The sequence below is a fragment of the Podarcis muralis genome, chromosome 4, assembly GCF_964188315.1.
Source record: "Podarcis muralis chromosome 4, rPodMur119.hap1.1, whole genome shotgun sequence".
NCBI classification, from domain to species: domain Eukaryota; kingdom Metazoa; phylum Chordata; class Lepidosauria; order Squamata; family Lacertidae; genus Podarcis; species Podarcis muralis.
In genome coordinates, this window is record NC_135658.1 from 34,071,074 (window position 1) to 34,091,401 (window position 20,328).

The window sequence follows — 20,328 nt, forward strand, 5'->3', positions numbered from 1 at the left end:
CCAAGGGTCAAATATGTAGCCTAAGGAAAGACACCTGCAGAATCTGCAAAATCCCATGGCCCGAGATGCTCTCCCAGGAACCATAGGATTCCACCCTTATACACCCTTTTGTTGGGGGGAGGAGAAAGGCCTTTTGTTGGGGGGTGGGAGAACCCCAGTTAGCTATGTATTTCTATCAATTTGCATTGATTTATGGGGGGGGGGGGGAACTGCCCCTCCCTGCCCACCCTTGACTATGCCCATTCCCTTATATGACTTGTGAACTGCCCTGTGATTCTCGGATGAAGAGAGGTATTGTGATAATAACAATATTAAAAAATTGAAAAATCACTTAGAAGCATCATTTTTGTTGTTTAGTTGTTTAGTCGTGTCTGACTCTTCGTGACCCCATGGACCAGAGCACGCCAGGCACTCCTGTCTTCCACTGCCTCCTGCAGTTTGATCAAACTCATGTTGGTAGCTTCGAGAACAGTGTCCAACCATCTCGTCCTCTGTCATCCCCTTCTCCTTGTGCCCTCTATCTTTCCCAACATCAGGGTCTTTTCCAGGGAGTCTTCTTTTCTCATGAGGTGGCCAAAGTATTGGAGCCTCAGCTTCAGGATCTGTCCTTCCAGTGAGCACTCAGGGCTGATTTCCTTCAGAATGGATAGGTTTGATCTTCTTGCAGTCCATGGGACTCTCAAAAGAGTCTCCTCCAGCACCATAATTCAAAAGCATCAATTCTTCAGCCATCAGCCTTCTTTAAGGTCCAGCTATCACTCCCATTTCACTAGTGGGAAAAGCATATCTATGTCTGTTGTCTTTGTCCATGGAGTTTTCTTGGCAGGGATACTGGAGTGGCTTGCCGGTTCCTCCTCCAGGTGGATCACGTTTGGTCAAAACTCTCCACTATGACCTGTCTGTCTTGGGTGGCCCTGCACGGCACAGCTCATAGCTTCTCTGAGTTATTCAAGCCCCTGGCAAGGCATATGTTTATTAAAAAACCTAGAGAGCCCCGTGTATCTATGTGCGTGTGGTGTGGGGACACCCGCAAGCCACACCTCTCAGGTTGCAGCAAAGGTGCAGTTCTTTAAATTCCAAATCAACGACCGCCTCCTGAGCCCCCGCATCGCACTTCGGAGATTTCCACCCCCCGCTCCCACCACCACAAAAAAAAAAAAAATCCCGAACCGACACCGGAAGTGGCGGGGCGTGCCTGGCTCGCGCGCTACTGCGCAGGGCCAAGGTGCCTTTGGCGCTCGGCCGCGTGGGCAGCGGCGCAGATTTGTGCGAGCCGAGCGAGCGGCGCGCTTCAGAGAGGGAGAGGGAGAGGGGGAGAGGGAGAGAGGGACGTACGTACGCGGAGACGCCCCATCGCGGGGCTTGTCGGATGGAAGCGCAGGGTGTCCTGGACGGGCTCCGGTCCCGCGTGTTGTTGCCTCGCCGCGCGGGGCGGGCTCCGCGCGCCTTCGGCTGGGCTTTGCCCACGGCGGTGCTGTGCGGCTACGGCTTCTTCGCCAGCTTGCGGCCGTCGGAGCCTTTCCTCACGCCTTACCTGTTGGGGCCGGACAAGAACCTCACCGAGACTCAGGTATTCCGGGGGCGGCGGCGGCATTTTTAGTCCGGAGCGTTCCGAAGAGGAGATTCGTCCGGGGGTCTCCTCGGAAGTAAGCCCCACCGAGCTCTGTAGACAAGGGCTTTGTCCCTTCAGTGCTAGTAGCCCGGGGCTTTGTGTTTCCGCCTCAGCCGTCGGTCCTGCTAAGGAGAGAGGGCTCTCGAGCATGTGCAGAGGACCCTTCCCTAGCGCCGAATTTTTGCGGGTATGGCTGCCAGGTAGGCTGAAGCCCCCCCCCGACCCCCCTTGGTTTGGAAAGCTAAAGCTTCCCGGGACTCGGTATGGATGAATGGCTGGCTGCTGGAGCTATAGGGGAAGTCAGAATTACTGCAAGAATTACGGGTAGATTCATAAGCGCGTGATCCCCTTGGTGGAAGCGGGAGGGAAAGAGGATTTCGCGGCGGGAAAGTTTGTCACTGTCCTGAGCAGCAGCAGGTGGCTCTTCTGACTTCCACTTGCCAAACGGTTACTAAAAGTAGGGGGACTTTTCTTGCGCCATTAGCCTGCGATGGGGTCCTGCTGTCACTGGTATATTGCATAGTATGCAGAGGTTGGCAGCTCAGGGTGGGCATGTGGGGTTTACTTACTTATTTTTTGACTGGAATCTTGCACCCCTGTGCAAAAGGCATGCACTTAGAAACCCACACATTTATTTTGAGTGCCAGAAATCAATATAGCTCATAATCCTTATTTAAGAAAAGTCCTTTCCTCATGTGATCACCTCTCCTTCCTTAATTTCAGAAGTACAGTATAATGGGAGTATACAGTATAATCCTTTGTTAGACGACTTGGAATCATAGAATTGTAGAGTCAGAAGGGAGCACCAAGAATCATCTAGGTCGATTCCCTGCAATGTAGGAATCTTTGGCACAAAGTGGGGCTCAGGCTCAGGACCCTGAGATTAAGAGTCTCACGTGCTACCAACTCAGCTATGCCAGACTTGGATTAAAAAATCATTGTTGATCTACTGCAGAATCCTATAGAGCCATATGCTTCAAACTTTTCAGACCCAGAACCCTCTTTTAACCCAAACATGTATTTGGAGACCCATTTCATAATTTTTAACCTTATATTTGTAGCTCAGTTGGTAGAACATGAAACTCTTAATCTCTGAGTCATGGGTTCAAGCCCGACCATGGGCAAAAGATTCCTGCTTTGCAGGTGGTTGGAATAGATGGCCCTTGTGGTCCCTTCCAGCTCTACAATTATATGATTCTATGATTTGCAGGGCGGTAGTGCAAATGAGTGATATAATTCCTACCAGAAGATCTTGCTCTATCTCCTGCCCATCCCTCACCTAGATCAAACTTGCTTCTACTGTAACTGTTATATGGAATTGCCGTCATTCACTCAGTTATTATGGAGACTTCAGTTGCTGCCTGTTGCATTTTAGTGTTTTCTCATTCAAGCCTTGGCCTGCAGCAATTCTTCCAAGCTGCAGCCCTAGGCCATCCTGCATGGACTAAGCATTATTGACCCTTGGTTGAGGGCTTGGGGAGCTTACCTTTGTTGCCCATCATCATCAGCACAAGCTGGTTGACTCAAAGTTGTTGAGAGAATCTGCAGTTGGTGTGCTGCTGGCCTTCAACCTCATCTAAACCTGTGGTCGCTTTTGGCACCTGCTCCCTGCTTCAGTTTTCCAAGGGATGTATTGCCTGCGTTTTGGAGAGAGTGCACATGCTTGACCGTCATTTTCTTAAAAATAAGTAAATTCATTTCTGTTTTTTGCAGAAGGAAAGCTAATAAAAACAAAGGTAAACAGGACAGGAAAATAATGCCATTTGAATTTCGGAAACTAGTCATTAAAGGGCTGAACACCTTTAGTAGGGAGAAAATCCGTCCAGGAAACAATTAGAGGCCCAATTTCAGTAATGCACCATAATGAACAGGTAGACCTTTGCTGGTTGAAGACTGCATCATTAACATACTTCCCAAGGAGTAATCCCATTGATCTGAATAGGACTTATTTATGAGAAACCATACTTTTAAAATTTTGCCCTTGGAGACAGGTATTGCAAGGTTGTAATGCGTAGGACAGCTGTCACTTGGATGCTTGCTAAGTAGAAATCATGAAACAAGTTCCATAGTTCTCCTACCTCTATCAGTTTTTAACTGGATTTTTTTTTACCTTTTATGAATAATGACAATGAAATAATGCAGACTGTCTCAACCTTTAGCAATCTGTAAGTCCTTGCAAAGGATTTTATGCCGACTGTTGCAGATGACAGCAAAATTGACTGGAGATTTTGTGATAAGGTTCTGAAATATCCAGTCTTACAAGTTTTTATCCACTTAGCACACTGCTCCTTTTTATACATCTTGATCTTTCTTGCAACAAATCTTTTGTGACTGTCGTTTCGATTAGCTGTGTGTGACTCCGTATTTTCAGTTCTGTTCTTCCAGGTTTGTGTGGTTGTTCTCCGTAGTGAAGATTAAAAAACAACAACACATAATTTTTGTGTGCAAATGAGCTTGTAAACATTACAGGGTCATCTTCTACATATTGCCTTTTCCAACTAACCCCACGTGCACTCTGTTTCAGTATGTATTTGGTACATTTTAAGCTGGAAATATCTTTCTTTTTTTAAAATAATATTTATTACTTTTCCAACAATTTAAACACTACAACAAAAAAAGAAAAAAGAACAATACAATACAATACAAAAACACTACATAACACTAACACATTAAACTAACAAAACAAAACAAAACAAAAACAATTTAAAACACATCAAACAATTTCAGTATCTTATCTTTCATTCACTTATTTCAACAACCTCCTCACACCTCCCTTTTTGTATTCCACTTCTGTTAATTGTTTCAGCAATTCCTTTCCATTTTAAGCTGGAAATATCAGCCTGTACTACTAATGCAGCGTCCAAGCCTGAGATTAATAAAGTGTCATGCCAGCCAACTCTAGTAAGGCACTGCTTCTGAAACTTTGATTTTGCACCACTCTTCTTAACCTATTTTACCTTCTCTTCTCCCTCCCCCACTCTAGCCAGCACAGGTGTATATTTATGCAGTGAACACATAAAAATAATTCCTTGCAGCTGTGTGTAAAGGTCGGTGGGGTGGAGCCTGAATACAGGGATGGGGAGTCTCTGACTCTGTAGTTGAACTGCAACTCCTATCAGCCATGAATATTGCCCATGCAGCCTGGGACTAGTGGGAGTTGGAGTCCAACAAGAAGTTTTAGAAGGCCACAGGTTGCTCATCCTTTCCTTAACCGAGCAGGATATCTCTGACTCCATCCTAAAACCATGAATAGGGAAACATGAGGAAAAAAATAGCTGTTCTTCCTGAGGTTGTTTCTTCTACAATCACACTGGGGTGATGGAGTGAGGTTGCAGTGTGGACCAGCAAGCATACTCTTCTCATTCTCCATTTTCCCTCTAGAAATGACTACCAAATGCCATCAGATGCTCCATGCTTTCTAAGGGACTCTGGCTGTAGAGAGAATTTGCTTGGCAACTACCCCTTGCACAGTTTGATGTTACGCAAAAGCTTGTATTTGAAAGAGCTGTAAATTACACCTGCTAGAATATGAATTTTCTGTTAACAAATGTTCATATCTTTTTCTTCTTCATTTAGGTCTTCAATGAAATTTATCCAGTATGGACTTACTCCTATTTGGTGCTGCTCTTTCCTGTCTTCCTGGCAACAGACTATCTCCGCTACAAGCCTGTCATCCTTCTACAAGGACTAAGCCTTATAGTGACATGGTTTATGCTGCTTTATGCAGAAGGACTGCTGGCTATTCAGTTCCTGGAGTTCTTCTATGGACTGGTGACTGCCACAGAAATTGCCTATTATTCCTACATCTATAGCGTTGTGGACCTAACGTTGTATCAAAAAGTCACAAGCTACTGTCGGAGTGCTACACTTGTGGGTTTTACAGTGGGCTCTGTTTCTGGACAAATCCTGGTGTCTGTATTTGACTGGCCTCTGTTCAATTTGAATGTGATCTCTCTCACTGCCGTGTCCGTTGCCTTCGCCATGGCCTGGTTTCTGCCCATGCCACAGAAAAGCCTTTTCTTTCACCATCGCCAGTCAAGCACCCAGGTCAGTAAGGAAACGAAGGTTGTAGATCCTGCCTTAAAGAGGGTTCCTGGGTGGGAAGATGTTGAATCGGAGATCCCTTTAAATAGAGATGATGAGCATCCAGCAGTGCAACAGGTAAGCAATAATTCTGTTTTCCAGGGGAATGGAAGGTGCAGCTCTCTCATTGCACAGAAAATCTCTGTTGGGTTAATTGACCATTACATTGTCTGTTGCTTGTGGCATGTCAGGGCAGTTCATTGGGTTTTCAGGTGTCTGATCACTTTAAATTCTGGGGATGTGATCTTCAGCATGCCTCTGGCAGTGGAGTCCTATTGCCTCCTGGAACACGTACAAGTTCAGGCCAATCAAATATGCCAGTTTTATTAACTTCCAATTTATTATTCTTGTTTATGAGATGCCTCGTTAAATGAATTTTCTAGGTATTCAAAGGGAGAAAAATATAGTATTACAATAAAAACCTATAATCGCTTAAAACAAGCCAGCATAAAAGCCAAATACAAAAATCAAGCATAATCAAATGCTGTACAGAGTGCAGAAACTGGAACCATCGAATGCTTATGCCAAAACCACTAACCATTCCATAGGAACTTAAAAACAAGATCTTAAAAGGCCTGAGAGAAGAAAGCAGATTCTTTTGGGGAATCTGTTGTTGCTGGGGAGGGCAGGCGGTAGCTCCAAGAACAGGTATTCTTGTATGTTTCTGAAGGTGGGCTTCAGAACCCATCTTAAGAATATGATACCTTTAAACTCTAGACATTCTTTGCAAGTACAGATGCTGCCGCAAGCTTCTTAGGAGAGCCTATGGAGAAGTTTTGGCCAATTGTCAGGGTAAACTAGGTCCAGAGATGAAGTCCACCAATGAAGTGAAGACTGGGTGAGAAAAAGTGAGACACTTGTGTGGAGATGCTTCTAAAGGAGTTTGCAGGACATAGTGAAGCCTGAATGAACACTTCAGCAGAAAGCAAACTTCTGCAATTGTGCAAACAAATCTAGAAATTACTTTTTAAAAATCCTGTCCCTTGGCCAGAAAGGGTTCTGTGTTTTTGTTCTTGTTTTGTTTGCTAGGCTACAATTGGTAATTAAAGCTCTTAGCATTCCATGGAATTAAAGTTTCCCAGTCAAGCTCTGCTTCCCTAGCAGAGGATTAGCATGAAGCTGAGAGAACCTGTATGGATAGATGGCAGCACTTTCTTCAGTTCTATGTAAATTAGCACAACAGTGTATTCGGGTATAGGCTAATACTGCTCCTCCTCCTCTCCTATTCTCTCATTCCTTCATCTCTCCCCACCCCTGCCTTCTACTGACATTTTGCAACTCAGGTGTTTTCATATTGTATTCTTGTACGTATTCTATACATTGAAAGTTGAATGTATTGTCAGTGCTGTGTCCACCAGCCTACTCAGGGCACTGATGTTGAGGTGAGAGTTCTGAATGGAGAAAAAGTCCATTCTAAAAAGTGATTCTTTAGTTATAGGGAATGGCAAAAAAGCCCCTTATCTGCAGACTGTGTACACAAGCAAACTGCAAATACAGCTTGGTCTTGGCCTAAGCACATATAATCTTAAACATCCTGGTGGAACCCTACAGATTATAGATTCCAGGCAGCAGGCTCTGTGGGAGAGGAGAGAATACACATGCAGATCTTGCATCAGTCTGCTAGGGTATTGGCGGCCTGCATTCCCCCCCCCCCCCCATCTTTGAGTATAGAGCTCTATAGTTGTTCCTCTTTATCCTGTGCTGAGGTGTTTCCTTAGTTGATGGAAACTGGAGGCAGTACGTCTTCTTTGGCACCACTGTGCTGCCCTCGGGTAGAGGCACCAGAAGTGTTCTGCCTCATGCTGGCTCCAAACTTGTGGTCAAAAAGGCAGAACCAAACACAGCTCTTCTCTCCTACCTGCCTCTTTCCCAGACCATTCATTCAAGCTCAGGACTCCATATAGTCACAGATAGTGAGAGAAAGGGAAGTAGGATTTGAGATTTTTCTTTTCTGCACCCTATAGACCAGGCCCTGGTGCCCTCTGGATGCCTTGGAGATCTATTCCCATCAGTCCTGGTCAGCACAGCATGATTTTGGAGCATTTGGAGGGCACCAGCATTTGAAGGGCGTCAGGTTGGTGACTAGGTGTTGATGTTGGCCAGTTTTTGCAGAATTTGTGCACTTGCTCCAGCATATGTTTTGTGTCCCACTTAAGGGATCACAAACTAGACTGCCATTAATAGGCTTTTCACTCTCTAAAAACAGCTTGACTGCTCTTAAAAATCTAAAACTTCAGTAAAACACAGGCGCTGAACTTAGGTGTGGGGCAGTTTTGGAATTTCCCCCCTTTTCTGGTAAACTTGCCGTAAGCTGCCAGGAGTTTTACTGTTGGGAAAGTTATCCTTTCTCTTTTGTTCACAAATCACATTTTGTTCACCTTGAAAAGTTACATTCACTCAGACCCGATGCGGGATAAATTACTACAGCAGCAGCATACCACTTGCAACTCTTGCTGTGGGTCTTACTGTGCAGTTATACTGCTTTGGGACATTACTTTGCTAGCCATTTTATCAGTAAAGCTGGAGGAAATATTATTATTGATTAAATTTGTAAACCACCCTTCATCTGAAGATCACAGGACAGTTCACAACATAATAATTCAAAATGATACATAACAAAATAAAAGACAAACCAATAACTCCCTCCCACAAACACATTTTAAAAAGCCATAGAATGTTAATAAACATTGCTTTGTCCCTGTGGGAAAAAAGAGTTAGCTAGAGTAACTGTACAGCCATTCTCTCCATTGATTTTAAGCATGCTAAGCTTGCTTGGCTCTCATCATGAGAAACATAATTCCCTTGTACCATTGGATGTGCCCTAGCTTGTTTCTTCAGTAATAAGCAGATGTGGTTAGGCATTCTTTGATTATGGCTTTAAACCAGATGTGGCCTAACCTGTATCACTCCAGTTGTTGTTGGATGGCCACTGGACAGAGATGATGGGAGTTACAGTCTGATAATGTCCAGTGGGTCACAGGTTCCCTAAGGGATTGGGCTACTAGCTTTCCACTGTCGGATATTGACTAAAGATGGCAGGTGCTGAGTCCTCTCTACAATCTCTTTTTTAAGATTATGTGGCATATCCATTGTCAGTGTATTTTTGGCACCTTTTGACGAGTATTTCAAAATCTCCATTGAGTAATTATGGCAGCTGATTCTGATTAGTTTACAGCCCTACCTCAGTTGGATGTATGTTGAAAAAGTATGTGGTTTTAAATATTAGGGCTGAGCGGAGTGTTTGCTTGTTTCAGTTGTGGGAGGGAAAGTTGCTCATCTTGTTCGTTGCCTGTTTAGTCTCTGAAAAGCTGCTTCTCCAATGCTTTAAAAAAATTGTTCTGGGAATATACTGGGTGATACTAAACTAAGTTTTACTCAGAGTAATGAACATGACTATGTTAGGTCAGTGAATATAAAAGGTGTACTCTGAGTAAAACCTGGTTGAAAACGACCTACTGATTTTAGTTAATCAGGGATATAACTAGCACAGTCAATTGACAGCAAGGAGTAGTGCTTTCTAGGCTACCATTGTCCTCGCTCTGTATGCACAAGGTGAAATATGCTGCCTCCTGCAATGGCGGGGGGCAAACTCCCTGAGGGCTACTCAAGAAGCCCTTGTGGCATCTCTCACAGTGTGTGTGTGTGTGTGTGTGTGTGTGTGAATCCTTTCTGGGTCCTCCCCCTGCCGTCATGTAATGCGGCTTTGCATCGACTTCTCCCTTCAAAGAAGCTGGTGCAAAGCCCTGCCCCATCTCTGGGCTGGTGTGTGTGTACGTATGTGTGGAGGGGGGGATCTCTCTTCCACACATGGCAGCCAAGCAGCCATGGGAAGGCATTTTGCAGAACTTTGCTGCCAGTCCCTCTCTGCCCCTAGAGGCTGGGGAGACCAGTGGCAAAGCTGGGTAGTGGAAAGGGTGTGTTGGCCCTTGGGGGCAGCTTCCTCACCCTGCCTCATGGTCTGGCTGGCTGTTCTTGTACCCTCCCCCTAAATTGCTTAAAGGGTATCTGTACAGTTTTTGCTGGAGGTGAAGGCTTAGCATTCTGCACCTTTTAGTTCGGCTGTAATAATTCCCCATAGCTGAATATACAAAGAGCATTATAATTCTTATCTTGATCGTAGTCATAGCAATCCCGTGGGGATTGTGGCTGTTTTTATTTATCGGAAAGGAACTAAGGCAGAGAGCAAATGCGTCACCTACTACAGCAACTTGGTCATGGGCAGTTGGGATCAAGCATATAAATATTCGTCTCCCTTGTTAAAAACAACTGGCATGCTATGAACCTTTGGCTGTTTGACCTCAGCCATAGTGTAAATGTTTGCCCGCACAGAGTATAGGCAAGGAGTCCATGTGTTACAGCCGATTGTAGGGTGTTTGGGAGTCGCAGTGTGCAGGGCTGAGCAAGTGTTGCAAGCCCCGGGCCTTGGAAGTTCTGGGGACAGGGTTTGCCAAGTGGTTTTTGTAGAATTCTCCATGTGTCCAACCATTGCTGCCCCATTGTTTAAATGACCCACTTTCTACTACATGTTGAATGTTGAGTATATGGGATATGGCTAGCAGGAACTAGCGCTGTCCATCTTCACCCCAGAATTGCATATTTCTTCGACTAATTCTCCACCTGAAGCCACTATCCTGCCATCCCATTGTTTTGTCCATACATGGCATAGACTCTTTTCTAAGCAGGAATATTATATTTGTTTAATACTGTAGGTAGCAACGTATTAACAGTTGAAGATTTTGGGTGGCCAGTTCGTATGATGTCTCTCTGCACCACACAACCTTTTTACCTCTCTACCCAGATTCCATCATGCAGTTTTTTTCCTAGCACAAACAGGCTATTTTTGTACAATTATTCAAAGATCAAAAAGAATTGTGGTGGCATGTATAATCAGGCAGGGCCCAATCCAGGATGAGAAAAGGACCATAGAATCATAGAATTGTAGAGTTGGAAGGGATCCCTAGGGTCATCTAGTCCAACCCCATGAATGTATCTGAACTATTGGTCTTCAGTTTCACTGTTATGGATTCATCTTTTTATTGGAAAGATAGCCAGGGGTGCTCTGGTGGTGCTTCTTCTTGAATAGGAGACAGTTTTATATCTTTAGCCCTATTTAGATCTGCATTCTTCCTATTGTGCTGTTGTACATGCAAGTAACTGACAGAAAGATTAGCTGAATTTTGTGTGTGTTTTAAATCTATGCAGGAGGAGAGAGTGGACATTGTGAAAGTAATCAAAGAGCTCTGGCAGGACTTCCTTCGGTGCTACTCGTCCCGGCCTCTGCTGTGTTGGTCTGTTTGGTGGGCGCTCTCAACATGTGGTTACTTCCAAGTCATAAACTATGCTCAAGGTCTATGGGAAAAAGTGCTTCCTTCTCAGACCTCTCAGATCTATAACGGTGGTGTAGAGGCTGTTTCCACACTGTTGGGTAAGTTCCCTCTGTAACTATTTTTTTTAAAGAGGTAAGAGCCATGCTATGGGACTATGTTAAGCACTGGATATAAAGGACTAAACATACCTTACCTACAGGGTATGTGCGTTGTGCAGCTGCCAAAACTGGTGCTTTCCTCTTTTGAGCAAGAGACCCTTTCCCGTAAACGGCACTCCCTTAAATTACTGTTGAGTGAGTTCCATACGATGTGTGCATGTGATGACTCACTTGCTTTTGCTAGCAATTTAGTGTTTTGAAATTCTGTCTGGAGTTGATAGTGTTTATAGCAACCTCCTGAGGAGCTTTACCCAAGCAAATATGCCCAGGTTTGGTACATGAATATGACCAATGCAACACCAGTTGGAGCAATAGGCTGACGCTTACACAGGCTTTTGTGCACAACCACAATTGAGTAATGATTGTAACTGCTAGTACTGGGCAACATTTCTACATTAACCTCCCACCTGTTTTCTCTCTGCCCTCAAAATTCTCAAGCCTGCTTGCACCATATAACTGTAACAGCCCTGAAATGGGGATGGTTAAACTTTTTTGGGCTGAGGGCCACAATGACCTGTGACCAGGGAGTCTCCCCCCAATTTATTATTATATATATGTAAAATGACATATTTCAGGGTGTGTCTTTTGGGTGACCACAAAAACTGGGGGGGGGGGTGAGTGGTGGATGTGGGCCACAGATTAGGCAACCCTGCCCTAAAGGCTAGCTAAATACAAATTAATTTGTTTTTTGCACTTACAGGAGCTGTGGCTGTGTTTGTTGTGGGCCACATAAAAACATCTTGGGCTACCTGGGGCGAGATAGCCTTAGCCATGTTTTCCCTCTGCATTGCTGCCGCCGTGTATATCATGGACAGTGTTCATAACATCTGGGTCTGTTATGCTTCGTACATAGTATTCCGAATTGTTTATATGCTGCTCATCACAATTGCAACGTAAGTAGATCTTTGCAAACTGACAGTTTATAATTAATCATCCATGTTTCAGTAAACTCAGCACAGAGCTGTATTGCATTGTAAGCACTGAATTGATGTTCTGCATTTAAGAATGTCAAACAAGCAAAGGCAATCAACATGCATCTAGATTCTTGAATTTTAGAATGCAGTGCCTTGTTCAATTATGTCTGCTGGAGCACAAGTCAATCAGGTCAATTCAGCCTGAATTCAAAAAATTGTAATATAAGCAAAGAACAGCGGGTACTTTTATTCAGTCTGTGCTGTTTACATTCTGTGGCCTAATTTAAACATGAGCTCTGTCGGTGGAGCATGAGACTCTTAATCTCAGGGCCATGGGTTGGGCAAAAGATTCCTGCATTGCAGGGGGTTGGATTAGATGATGCTCGCGGTCCCTTTCAACTCTTTCGATTCTATGGTTATGTAAGAAAAAGTGCCTGACATTTTGTTTTGAATTGAGTTACTAATGTTGCATGTAGCAGATGAGGGTTCCATTTTCGATGTAAAGTTGGGTTTGCATACCTGGTGTCACTTTGAAACTAGGCCTGGGGTTTCCAGCCTGTCTTATGCAACCATTTGTCTTTTTATTTTTCTGGTGGTGCACATCTAATTGCTGTCATGCCAAATGACTGCGACTTTGGGCATGCAGCCAGTAAGACACTGGCAACCAGAAATGTCAGAATTAAAAATAGATTCTCCATATTATGATATCCTCATGTGTTGGGTTTCTTCCAAGCTTATTTGTTTGGGTAAAGGTGAAAGCTAGGAAGAGCAATAAGTGCTTTGTAAGCAGTGCATTCACATGCATCAGCTATGTTGTGGGTTTGCATAATTCATTTTGCAGTGAAATGCAATAGTTCAGGAAAGCACACAAACTAAGACAGATTGTCCTAGTTACTGCAGGTACTGTAAAGTAGCTGAATAATGAGCAATGGGCAGTAGTTATAGACAGTACATAAGTAAGAATAGCAAGGACACGGGTATCAATAGCTTTCATCTTTTAATTGTCATGGAAGGGAAACTGCATTATCAAGAGACTCCTGTGTGTTCACATGGGGGAACAAAGAAAACTCTTCTACTGAGCTGGATCAGCTATCTTGGTAATTTCAACACAAGTTCTTGCTGGATTCCAATTCCAGTCAGTTCCAACCAGCATGGCCAATGGTCTGGGATTACGAGAGTTGTAAACCAGCAACTTCTGAAGGGCCACAGACTCCCCACCAGTGATACTGGCACCAGCTTTGCAGGGTTTCAGACAGAACTTTCCCAGCCCTTCCAGGAGGGATTGAAGCTGGGATTTTTGCATGGGAAACATGTTTTCTACCATTGAGCTACAGTTCTTCCCAACTGGTGTTCATTATTGTTTCGGAACAGTGCTTTTTGCTTACAAAATTGGAGTTGGGTGGGAGTTATTGCATCCAATAGCTTAAAACCACATCTGGATGACCACCCATTTCTCCCAAAGCCTTCAGAGAAGGCTGTTGTACAACTTGCCCTGAAAAACTGTGCCAGTGAGCAAATGCAGATAAGAACACCCTGATTTTCGGTATAAATTAATTCTATGTGTGCTTTCAGAAAAGTAAGCCCCATTGAATGATTGGAGTTACTTCATAATAAATGTGCATCAGATTGGGCTGATCTGATGCTTTGCAGATTCAACCTAGTTTTGCTTGGCCCTCTACCAGCTGCACTGGGAAGCAGCGATTCTTAGCTGGCAAAAATGACTGACTGATTTCCCACCCATTGAGTCTTCTCAGCTGTAGTCAGGATTAACTAGTCACCTCTCCATTGTGCATCTTGGCTCCTCCCTTCTGCCCACTGTTTACAAATCCTATGCAATTTATCAGTCATTTTATCACCAGAGCTCCTGGCAGTTAATATTTCAGCACCTCGTCTTTCCTCCTCAGCATTGAATTAGGTCACTGTTCCCATTTTACAAATGGGCATGTCAGCCTCCATTGAACAAGCTGGGATAGTACAACCAGCTTAACTGCTTTGATTTTCCCTTTGATATACTCAGCTGGGAAATGACATCAATGTGTATGTATGTTTTGGTTTGTGGGTTGAAGCAATAAGATCACTGCATATGCAGATATTTAAGGGCCAAATTACACATGATGGTGGCACTTCATTGTGTTATTAAATTTGGAGCTGCCACTAATCATGTAGAGCAGGGGTGGGGAACCTTAGGCTCAAGGACCAAATGGGATTTTCCCATTCTCTCTGTTTGACTCTTGGGACTCTCCCCAGGCCAGGCCCATTCCCATAGGCCACACTTTCTGTAAGTAATTTTACCTGACTTTAATGTGTCCTTGGATTGTGGTAGTGCCTCGTTCTTACCTGGAAGGATGATGGAGGGATGTGCAAGAACTTCTTGGCTTTTGTGTGGCTGGAATGCATCCTGCAGTTAGTAGAATTGTATATGCAGGTTATCTGAAATCTCAGTTATCTGAACACAAACCTTGCTACATGAACAGCTGATTCAGATAGCTGAACAGATTGAGTTTGCCCACTTCCTTACCTGCTTGTGAAGGGAAGGAAGAGGTTTGGACAAATCAGGAGCAAGAGAGATTTCCTGGGAATGCATTGAGTTCAGAAAACAGGACCTGCATGTATCCATTGATTGGCTCATTTTTCATGTGCGGTCTCCAAAAGGTTGCTGACAAGGAATGCAGCCTTAGGACTGAAAAAAAGCTTTCCCTCCCAATGTAGAAAGAGGCAAAATATCCAGTTTTTTAAAAGCAAAAGAGGTGCACGGGGTAAGAGTATAACTTCTTCCCTGTGTGTAGGTTACTTTTCCATAGGCAAGTATCTTGCCAAGCATCTTTTTCTCTGTGGGGGCTTTGATGATAAGAGTCACCCCGGCTGAGATTAAAAGTTACTGGGATGAAAGCAAGCCATGGGATGGAGGATGAGCTTGTTTCCTTGGTCCCATATACAGAACTCATTTGCTTTTAAAATATCTGATTGGGATATTTCTGTGGGCAGGTGCATCTAGTCCCAGGGTAACCAGCTTGGTGCCCTCCAAAAATTGGACCCCAGCCAGCATAGCCACTGATGAAGGATGGTAAGAGTTGCTGGCTGGGATCCAATGTCTGGAGGGCAGCACACTGGCTGCCCTGATCCTGTATGATCCCAACTCTTTTGATTATTAACTTGTGTGGATCTCTTCTGTTTGCCTGAAAAGAGGCTTTTGTTTTAGTACTCATGCTCTCTATGTCTTCTTTTTCTGTGAAGTTTCCAGATTGCAACAAATCTAAGTGTAGAGCGCTATGCTCTTGTTTTTGGCGTCAATACATTCATTGCCCTGGCACTGCAGACTCTGCTCACATTGATTGTTGTTGATGCAAAAGGGCTTGGCCTGGACATATTCACACAGGTAAGGCCCATTTTGGCTGGGTGGGGGAAAAGAGGGTATACAGCCTTCCTAGTAAAAGCCTTTTGTCTGCCTCAGGGCGTGAGAGGTCATTCTGGTTGCAACAATTTTTCATTGGGGGGTGGGTAGTGCCTTGTCCTATGCTTGCTGAGGGGAGGAGGTTTCCTTCATACACCCCATTTTCTAATACATGTTGGGAATGCTTATCTGTCTTAATGAGTTGCCGGGAGATAAAACCATTGCACATGTTTTGCTTGAAATGGAAGCTTCTCTCAGGCTTGGCTTGAAGACTGCTTCCTATTTAGATATACCTAATAAATGCATTGACAAAAATGGGTGATGAGTGTAAAATCAAGCACAAAATGTGATTCTTACTCATTGTAATAAAATGATGGCTCAGACAGCCTGCCATCTTAGTGCCTGAGACATAAAATCCAAATAGTGACTGCCTACCTCCCATTGTGCTGAAGATAGCACTAATTATTGGCTTTTTACTGCCCTATGATGTGCAACATTACCTTACCAGCCGTCTTACCCTTCCTAATGGTAGGACTGGCCCTGATTTAGGTTAGTGAACTTTGCTTCTCAGTTCACCACTCTCTTCTCTTTTTGTTCCCTGCAGTTCATGATCTATGCCGGCTACTTTGCTGCCATAGCAGTAGTGTTCTTGATCAGTGGGACATGCAGTATTATCAGGAAATCCTGGAAGAAGGAGAGGAGAAATGAAGCAACAACAGATGGTGCTTAAAATGAAGAATATGGACTTGTTAAGCCCCTGTGCTAGGGAAGGGGGGATCTATTTAAATATGCTGGTTCCTATTTATTAATGTATCCAAATGCTGTTAATTCAAGACTGTTACCTAAATTGTCCTTGATACATGTTTGTACTATATTAGTAGCATAAATTAGGAACAGATTTATTTACTTATATCTTACATAAGTAAGAATTTTATATGCAACACATTGGTCTTGGATAATGCCTTTAGGTCAAAACTGCATAGCTAGAGATGGTCAGAAGCATCCTTGAGATTTACTGATTGCTTCCTGAAACAGGCAAGCCCATAAATCAGCCATTGAAGTGAAGGTGTTGTTGATGCAGTTCATGCAGTTACGGGGGTCTTGGTAGGCTGGGTTTTGCAGGTATAGAAGAAATATTAAGGCAGTGAGGTATACCAAAAGTAGTCTTAAGTCAAGTTGGACATAGCAGAAGAAGAACTCTCCCAAGGCTGGTAGATGCAAACTCATGAATATTGAATAGACTTATCATATACATGTGCAAACACATATCACAATGTAGTAGGTCATGTCTTGTCTGCCTTTTGATATTTCTATAGGCTCAGCTTCCTTTGATTACCCTTGCTCAGCAAGGTTAAATAGATGGATTATCCTGCCGACCTCATGTCAGTTATACATCTTCATTCATAAATAATATAGGGCACAGAGAGCACGTGATGAAAATTTGGCTTGGTTTGGCATCCTTAAAACCTCAGTTACCCCTTCATTCCCTGTAAACTTTCTTCAACTCCACAGTAGATTTTCATGGCATCTGGGAGAATGAACTCTCACAACAGTAACGTTATTTTGCTTAACTCATTCAGATAATTGAAACCTCCTTGATTAGCATTTCCCTCTATTGCTAATATGTTTTCCAGTGGTGACCAAATGCGTTTGACTGGATGAAATCTCATCCTCAAGAATTTAGAATCTCTGATTCTATTCCTCCATTGTAGGATGGATGTGGAATGGGATTACACTGCAAGAGTGTTTACACGGTTTGTGTTTGTAAACACTATGGGGAACAGGGATGCTGCTAAATTACATGTTCTATTTCCTCTTCCCTTCCATATCCACTTACTTTGGCCACAGTTACTTCCTGTGGCTTGCAAAATAATTGCAAATGAGAGGGTTGAATGAATTAGTAACAAGGAGCATTTGCCTCAGGATTGCAGAGTTGTTTCCTGGCAAGCTGCTAAGGATGTTAGACCAGCCCAAATAATGAAGCTGTTGTCTGTGGTACATACTTTAACATGAAAAGCATTTCTATGTAACTTAAAAGCCATAAGTAGGTTTTACACCTGAAGACTGCACATTTTCTTTAGCTGTGTATACAGACTTTGGGAGGCCAATGCTAGTTGTGTTTCCTAATTCATGTAAATCAAGCAGACATGTGGTGTGGTTGTTGTATGTTCAAGATAGAAGTACTCTGCAAGGAGGAAAACCAGTGTGTGAAGTATGAGTCCTGTCCATTCTAGGTATCCAGTACTTGTTCATCTAGTGCTCTCTTTGCCACATTAAAATCCAAATGAGGAAAATGGAAAGAAAGGATGGATATTACTCCTGAATTTACAGTACTGAGCCTGGAAATCATATGAGATTTAGCTTTTATATAATATGTGAAGCATACCATTTTCCCTAACGTTCAGAGAGCTTGAACTTGGATTTTAATTTTAAATGTGTTTTTCAACGGATTGAAGGTTCAGGAACTAACTCATCAAAAATAGCCAAATATATTTGCAGTTGCTTTTGTGGTGAGATCCACCTGCAGGTCTGGCTTCTAAACCAATTTCTAGGTACAAATTGCCAGGACTAATATTTCTTAGTAACAAGGCCATCCATCCATCCATCATTCCATCCATCATAAGGTAATTGTAACAGTTTACTCAAGTTGATGAGGAAATAGCCATGTGAATCCTAGATTCCTTTAAACACACACTTGAAAACATTGATAACAGGAACAGGTGAGAATCTACACCCATTCAGAAGCTTGGGAGAGAAGTGTTGGGTAACCAAAAGAGGAAGCTGGACCTATAATCAAGCAGCAAATTCTTATTGCCTCTGGACCAAGATGTGACATTTCATGAATGTAATTAACATGCATTAATATATATATATATATATATATAAATAAGCACTGAGGTTAGGCCTGAGCAGCTTTGGGACTGGGGGTCTGTGAAGAGGGAGTTTTAACTCTTGCTCCTATTGCTGGGTTCCTAATAAAAATTACTTTTATTTGCATTTCAAGGGAAACTTCCCTTGGTGTCAAGGGGAACTTCTGTGGTATGCAAACAGCATCTTCTGAGAGGTGTTTTTTGTTGTGACTTACAGGGAGAGAGTTAAACTCTAGGCTTCCCTTCATCTGCTACTTGCACTGCAAATGTGAATGTTAATGGAAAGCGCACAACTCTAGATTAGCCTTCTGTGTTCCTTCTGGGAGGAACTGAAATACGTAACTAGAAGACCTCATCTCTGGATAAATCTGTTAAATATAATGTAGATGACCAAGATGTCTTCCTTGCCTAAGAGTTGCCTTGTAGTAATTTGCATAACTGGTTATGCAGCACTAATCCAGTCTGATGAATGTAAGCTTGGAGATGGCTCCAGGTTCTCTTGCATTGTTGTAATGGTATTGGAATAGGAAAACACTACTCTAGCCAAGTGGCAAACCTATTTTTTAAATCAAATAAAATTATTTTATGATATTCTTTAAAGTTTGCTTGTTATTAATAGTGCAATGCTATAATTATATTAAATGATCTTAACAAGAGTGCTTACAATTTCATGAGAAAATCCAGCTCCCAAATTTTGCTAGCAGAATAAATCAAACACACTTCTCTGTAGCTTAAGAAAATATATATAAAGTGGTATCTCAGGTTAAGTACTTAATTCGTTCCGGAGATCCGTTCTTAACCTGAAACTGTTCTTAACCTGAAGCACCACTTTAGCTAATGGGGCCTCCCGCTGCCTCTGCGCCGCCGGAGCATGATTTCTGTTCTCATCCTGAAGCAAAGTTCTTAACTCGAGGTACTATTTCTGGGTTAGCGGAGTCTGTAACTGTATGTAACCTGAAGCATATGTAACCCGAGGTACCACAGTACACTGTTTTCAACCAGTGTACTGTGGCAACCTGGGGTGCCTTGAATGATGTGTTGCTGCGGGCCATACTAGCCTCTGTCCCTCTTTCCTTCGGCTGGAAATCGAACGCTGCAAACCCGGAAGTAGGTATCTGGTATGCAAACTTTTTTCAGAATCCGAACTGTTCTGTTTGAGTGTTACACTTCCTTTTTCGGTGCCACACTTCCGTTTTGAGTGTCCCTGCTCCTGCTTCCCTGCTTCCACGGGAGTAGGAGCTCGATCGGGCTGCTCAGCTGGGGAGGTGCAGGCTCCCTCACACTTGGCATTTAGGGGTCCATGGTTGGGGGCTCCTTTAAACCTCTCCCTTGAGGGGAGCATCAGAGCCTCTGCACCACCTGAAGGCAGCCAAGCGGAATAGTTGCTGGGGTAGCGAAGGTGGAGGCAGCCCGGCAGCTGCATCTGAGAGCCCCTAAACTGCCACTGAGGCAGCTGTTGGGCTGTCTCCACATTGTACGTTGAAATGAATGCAGCTACGCACCCCTCAAAGGAAAAGTGTGACGGTGCCTGCACCTCTCCAGCTGAGCAGCCCCAATCCAGCTCCTACTCTCGTGCAAGCGGGGGGGGACGGGACGTGGAGATCTCTCAGTTGGGAAGCGGAGGCTTTGTGCTCCCCAGCTGTCATTCAAAATTAAAACTGAAACTATCCACAAAACCTCAAAGCCAACAAACTTGCAACTCTTGAAAAAGCAGCAACGCAACAAATTGAAAAAAGCAATCGAATCGCAAATGAATCAAAATCCCAAGAAAACATAAAACACTGACCCTAACTCTAATGATAACCCAATCCTAAAATTAACCCTAACCCAGAAATGATCTTGTTAGATAGTAAAATTGCTGTTTTAGGGATTGTTTTTAAAAGTATGGAACGGTTTAATCCATTTTGCATTACTTTCTATGGGAAAGCGCACCTTGGTTTTAGAATGCTTTGGTTTTAGAAGAGACTTCAGAA

The 20,328-nt window shown here is 43.5% G+C and overlaps 1 protein-coding gene across 3 annotated transcripts; it reads left to right on the forward strand.

Moving 5' to 3' along the window:
* The first annotated feature begins 1,217 nt into the window (after nt 1–1,217).
* On the forward strand, nt 1,218–18,955 carry SLC19A2 (solute carrier family 19 member 2). Of its 3 annotated transcripts, none has more exons than XM_028726601.2 (6): nt 1,218–1,570; nt 5,189–5,659; nt 10,898–11,120; nt 11,881–12,073; nt 15,329–15,470; nt 16,090–18,955. In XM_028726601.2, exons 1-6 carry the CDS (start codon nt 1,370–1,372, stop codon nt 16,213–16,215), a joined length of 1,356 nt encoding a protein of 451 aa, XP_028582434.2. In that variant the 5' UTR covers nt 1,218–1,369; the 3' UTR covers nt 16,216–18,955. The 3 variants fall into 3 exon arrangements, with proteins under 3 accessions (XP_028582434.2, XP_028582433.2, XP_077783294.1); XM_028726600.2 differs by having other exon boundaries at nt 1,220–1,570; nt 5,189–5,773; XM_077927168.1 differs by lacking the exon at nt 1,218–1,570 and adding an exon at nt 1,792–1,812 and having other exon boundaries at nt 5,189–5,773.
* The last annotated feature ends 1,373 nt before the right edge of the window (nt 18,956–20,328 follow it).

Excerpts from the sequence above, each read along its gene's own strand:
- SLC19A2 (XM_028726600.2), top strand. The coding sequence starts at position 1,370 with ATGGAAGCGCAGGGTGTCCTGGACGGGCTCCGGTCCCGCGTGTTGTTG. Across the intron at positions 5,774-10,897 it reads AGCATCCAGCAGTGCAACAG|GAGGAGAGAGTGGACATTGT; the intron begins GTAAGCAATAAT and ends AAATCTATGCAG. Across the intron at positions 15,471-16,089 it reads GCCTGGACATATTCACACAG|TTCATGATCTATGCCGGCTA; the intron begins GTAAGGCCCATT and ends TGTTCCCTGCAG.